The following is a 5,668-nucleotide window of genomic DNA, read 5'->3' on the forward strand; positions in this document are numbered from 1 at the left end:
GGCGCCCCTCGCTCCGGCGGCAAGGAGCGGCTCCTCTCGCCGGCACTGCTGGCTGCCCTTCGGAAGCGCTGCCCCCAGCTCCATCGGCTGTGCCTGACCGAGACTGACCTGCGCCATGTCCCGTACGAGAGCATGCCCGCCTCTGTCACCACGCTGGAGCTGAGCCTCTGCGACATCCCCGATGCCTGGTTCTGCGTCTCCCCTTCGGTGCCGCCGCCACAGGTACAACACCTCGCTATCCACAGCATTCCCACCTTTTCTGACCATCATCTTCTTGACATTTCCTCACAGAACCACTTGAAGACGCTGAGCCTTTGCGGCACCTACCGCGTCACTGATATGGGGATCCAAGCGGCAGCTCCACACCTGGAAGAGCTGGAACGCCTGACTCTACGGCACTGCATCATTGGCGATGCTGCCATGGTGTTCATCGGGCGGCACATGAAGCAGCTCCGCTACCTGGAAATCAGCAACGCCTACTTCCTGACAAACAGGGGGCTGGTGGCTATTGTGACACTGGAGCACCTGGAGACCCTGTGCCTTGATCTCTATGAGTTGGTGTCCCTTGGTACTGTTATCGCTTTGTTGCAAGTGCTGCCTCGCCTGAACCACCTCAAATTAGGTGGAACTTGCTTTGAAGATGAATTCCTCGGTAAAATTCAGGAGAATTTTCCACATTGCACCATATCTCACACTCTGTGACCACCTGAAGTTCTATCTTTCCTTAGTACACCTGAAGTGCTCCCCCTTTTTTTTTTTAAGCCTGTTTTCCTGTATCTTTGGGACGGAATTCCCATTGGCCTTAAAATATAAATAGGGTAAAGAGCTTGTAATGTAAATAAGTTTTTTAACAAACTTTTGGTAGGATTTCCCCCTCCTTGTTTTCCATGGATCAGAGGAATAGGAAAGCTGGGAAGCACACCCAGCCTTTGGGAACCCCACTGACAAAACCTGGCTGGAGTGATGACAAGTTTAAGCTCTGTCTTCTCCTCTTTCTCCTCTGCAGAGGATTAGGCAGCAGCTTAATGAGTGCAGAATTCAAGGAGTGAAATGAAGAACCCTTCTATCACAGAAAAAAACAGATCTGGCAGCCAAACCATCACAATTACAAATTCCTTCTCCTTTCCTTTAAATTCAGATCTTCAATCACTTGTCAGACTGGTCATGAAGATTCCTGAACACCTGCTCCCAAGGGTCAGACATCTCCTTTGCCCCCAGGCATTGCTGGGGCTGCTGTTACCTCTGGGTTTTGCTGGTAACATCCACGTTTTCTCATCACCTTTTATTGTCTGTGTTCACATCCTCTTCCTCCTCCATCCCCCAATATCCTAACACCAGATAGCCACCTCAATGTTATGTTGTTATTCTTAATTTTTAGTCGATATTTTTAGGCAAATATTGTATTTATTTAAAAACTTGCAAGCTTTTAACTTTCATTTGAATCCTTGTTTTTAGGATTGTTTTTTTTTTTGTTGTTTTTTTTTTAACCTGCTTCAGCATCTCTCCTGTCCCTTAGGCCAGCCTTCCTTGTGACAAGAGCATCCCACAGGAAACAGAGCAGGACAACTAATGCCTCAGTCAAGCCTTTTCTGCCCTGTTTTCATCCCAAACACCCCTGCCCTCCACTCAGCTGCAGCACATGCAATAAACCTTTGGGTTTCAGATGGTCCTGGATGGCAGTGACTCTCCCTGTGGTGAAATCCTCATTGCTGTCAGGTGGCCTTTGTGCCCTTGCCTCTTTTTTCTTCCTAAACCTAGTCTCAGGGTAGCTTCAGGACAAATATCCAAAGGTAAAACGTTCCAGCTCTGCTTTGGAAAGCATCCCAAGGCTGCTGACTTAGAAACTACCACTCTGTGTTTATCCCAGACATGGAGATTAACACTGGTGGAATCAGCCTTATTAAAACCTCCAGCATTCCCTGTTCCAGCACTCTCTGGGATGGGGAGGGACAGTACAACAGGAAAAGGGGAAATCAAGAGCAGTAAAAATCCATCAGTCAGTCAAGGCACAGTGAGAGGCAGCAAGAACCTCAGTGTTCTCCTGATCTTTGCAGCAGGATCTTTGCAATCCCAATGGCACAACAACAGTCACAACATGCCAGTTTTCCATTCACTAGCTGCTAAATAGGGAACAGCAATTACAAACTGATATGGTGCAAAGTGGTGTGGTTTAGGTTTGGAAGCAGGAGGGGAGCTGTAAATATTGGATTACCACGGGCAAATTAGGGGAATAAACAACTGAAAGGTCTTTAATCAGCAGTTCTGGCTCACCCTCCCCACATACCTGCTTGAAGCTCTTTGAAGGGCCATTCTTGACCTTTATTTCTTCTGATTTCATAACTCAAGGGGTTTTTACTCAGTTCATCTCCATTTCATCTTTTGCTGACTTGAGCATTTCTTCCCCCAACCCCACCTTCTCAGTGTCCATATACACATCATTACATCAAAGCCCAAATGTTCTTAAAAACACATAATCAGAGACAGCTAAACCTTCAGCAAAACCAGGACACAAAACTGGTCTTAGCATCCTCAGATCAGCAGCAGTTCACAGCCCTCAAAGTGAATAGAAAACTCAGAGAGAGCATAAAATTTGGGGTTATCAATCATTGCAGCAAGTGACCAAGCTGCTCCTTTGCTTCTTCACACACCAGCTTACACACATGTACCACGATTTCATGCATGTATCTATTTAATATTCATACCCAGGTGTTTTATCAGATCCAAATCCATTTTGTTTTCTCAGCCAAGTGCATCTGCTTGTGCCTTCTGTTTGGCTCCTGACTCTGAGAGCCTGAAGGATGCCAATGGTACACAGAGCTGAGGAGGAAAGTGCTGACTGACAGCAGGTGTGTGGGGGCATCTCGATGGGTGCACTGGCAGTTCTGGCACTTCTGTGAGCTACGGTTTTGCTCGTGGTTTTCAAGCTTGTAGCCAGACTCCACGAGAGAGAAAAAATTCATTAGCACAGAGGAGCTGGTTTTGAGTGTGGTGCAAATAGGAGTTTGTTCTTGGAAGGGGAAGGTCAGTGAAATCTTTCTATCCTGACACAGGTTATTTGAGAGCAGTCACATTTTGAACTTGGATCTGCATTTTGGGTGGTTTAGAGCTAGAAAAGGTGAATTTCCTTCTTTTGCAAGTACACACCGCCATCGTGTGGTGTGCTTTGTGAGCGCTGACAGCGCCCCGGTAAAAGTCACGCCTGCCTGTGCCGGCACTATTAGAGTGGGAGCAGCTGGTGTAGGGGTTCCGCTGGGGATCCTGAATCTTCGAGACTGAAAGAATGTCATCCTGCATATCGCTGGGAAGGAAGACAAATCGTCTCACTGTTGGCTGGGCAGTTTATAGGCTGCAAAAGAAAAGCAAATTCCAGCATGGCCTCTTTCTCTTCTAGAACCTTTTCCAGGAGACCAAGTGCTGAACATTCTTAGTTTTGTAACTGGACTCTGTGAGGCTGCAAGGGGAAAGGGAAGGCCAGTGCTTACTTTTTGTTATAGGACCTACAGTAGGAGAATAATTGCTGGACATGTTAAGTTTTAAAGCTGGGTTTTGGGGAGTGAAAGAATGTGATGGTTACATGAGGCTGAGCAGGAAACTCATGACTCCACAGTGTGGTTGCTTTTCACAGGATGTTAGTTAAATGTTGAGACAGCACCAGCTTGCTGAACCACTGCTGGTCTGCAGCTTTCCCTTGCCTCATGTAAGCCATGCCAAACACACTGGTGCAATATTGTAGTTTTCTTCTGATTTCTACCACAATATTTGCTGAATCTTGGAGTCTCAAGCTAAACAAAATTGTTTCAACATAAGCCTTGAATGGAAACCTGTGCCAGCACAGTGTTCACTGACCTTCCCCCTTATAACCAGAATTTGGAAGGCAATTGTGGCAGGCACTCTCCTCTTGCAGCCTTTAAACCATGGTGCTCTGCAGGTTAATTCTCAGCCTTATCACACACTTGCATTCTGAAATGTCAGTTTACTGTGGTGCAGAACAGTGTATGTGCACAGAAGCACTCCAGCACATTGCACTCGTGGAGGTGCAAGTCAAATTTCCAGCATGGGCTGGGAATTGCAGTTAATTTCCACAGGAAGGAAAGCACACAGGCCCAGTACTTTAGGTGCAGGTAAGAGGTGGCCCAGGGGAGGAAAAGTCCAGGCAGACACATCTGTCCCAGCAGCTTTCATCTGGGAGAAATCCTTGGAGGTACAGGGGCATTCAGAATTTCTGCCATGGACTCCTAGATGAGAATGACAGTGCATTTCCATGGTAAGGAAAGCACACAGCCCCAGTGTTTCAGGTGCACTTGAAAGGTGGCCAAGGGGAGGCCAATGCCAACCAGGCTTGTCTGTCCTGGCAGCTTTCATGTGGGAGTAATCCTTGGATATACTGAATTTTAGAGGTGCAATCCAAATTTTGGCCATAGGCTCCTGGGGAAAAAAAAAAAAGGAATATTCTTCTCCATAGGAAGGAAAGCTCACAGCCCCAGTGTTTCAGGTACAGAGAAAGGCAGCCCAGGGGAAGCCAAGGCCAGTGGGACCCCTATGTCCTGGCAATTTCTGTCTGGGAGCAATTCTTTGTACTAAAAAAGTACTACTAGTAGATTACAGCATAACACAAAACAGTGCAGGATATCAAGGTACCTATATTAAAGCTAGCGAAAGAAACAATATTGATTAGGAGTCAAATGTAACTGACCCCTGAAACGATGATAATGTATACAGATTCCTTGCACTTAACCTTCAGGGGAGTAACTGCAAAGCAGGCAGCCCTGCTCATGGGAGAAACTCTACACATTTCCAGGAAAAGTACAGAAAATTTCTGCTTTGTCAAAGCTTGGCATAGCTTTTATAAAGTGACATGTCTGTCAGTCAGAAATCCAGCTTTATCTTCCAGATCCAGACCACTCTTAACCCCATGGTACCAAAATAACTCAATACAAGACAGCTTGTCCTGTTTGAGTTATCTGACCAGTTAACAAGCAACAGATAAGCTCTTGTGTGGGGCGAGATGTGCTGCTACAGAGGTGGAATCCCACTCTCAGCCCGGGGTGCCTGGCTGTGAAGGACGGCCCTTTTCCACAGGAAGGAAAGCCCCAGTGTCTGTGGGGCAGCTGAGAGGCCATCCCCAGGAAGCCAAGGCCAGTGAGACCTGTCAGTCTGGCAGCTTTTGTCTGGGAGTAATCCTCGGGTGTTCAGTACTGGGAGGTGGAATCCCAATTTCAGCCACGGAGGCCTGGCCACAGAGGAGCGCTCCGGTGTCCCAGTGTCTGTGGGCAGCTGAGAGCACTCCCATGGCCCTGCCTGTACTCACCCTGGGAGGCTGCGCCTGACCCTCATCACCCTCGGCCCGGCCCATCAATCACTCTGAGCGGATGCCTCCACATCTCAATTGCCCTTAGTACCGCCTGTCAATCAATGTACTGGGCTGATCCCACCTGTCAATCGCTTTTAGTGCTGTCAATCACTGACAGGCTAATCCCAGGCTTATAGCCCTTCACAGCCGACACAGACGCCGTAGCTGTACACAGCCCACACAGCCCTCACAGATCCCCTCGCCCCCATCGCCCTCTCAGCTCTCCCAGCCCTCAGAGCCCCCACAGCCCTCACGACTCCCGCGCACGCGCCCTGCGCCTCACGGTCCCCGGCGCATGCGCGCCGCTCTCCCCGGCCT

At 48.3% G+C, this 5,668-nt stretch overlaps 1 protein-coding gene across 1 annotated transcript in view; it reads left to right on the plus strand.

Moving 5' to 3' along the window:
- Window positions 1-1,617, plus strand: part of FBXL12 (F-box and leucine rich repeat protein 12) — a 2,638-nt gene extending 1,021 nt beyond the window's left edge. Inside the window, exons 2-4 of the mRNA XM_031060318.1 lie at window positions 25-652; window positions 1,139-1,255; window positions 1,517-1,617. Of these exons, the coding sequence (XP_030916178.1) occupies window positions 25-652; window positions 1,139-1,255; window positions 1,517-1,533 (762 nt within the window). The 3' untranslated portion in view covers window positions 1,534-1,617. The remainder of the gene's footprint in view (window positions 1-24; window positions 653-1,138; window positions 1,256-1,516) is intronic.
- The last annotated feature ends 4,051 nt before the right edge of the window (window positions 1,618-5,668 follow it).

This window comes from Geospiza fortis, unplaced genomic scaffold (genome assembly GCF_000277835.1).
Source record: "Geospiza fortis unplaced genomic scaffold, GeoFor_1.0 scaffold118, whole genome shotgun sequence".
Classification (NCBI taxonomy): Eukaryota; Metazoa; Chordata; class Aves; order Passeriformes; family Thraupidae; genus Geospiza; species Geospiza fortis.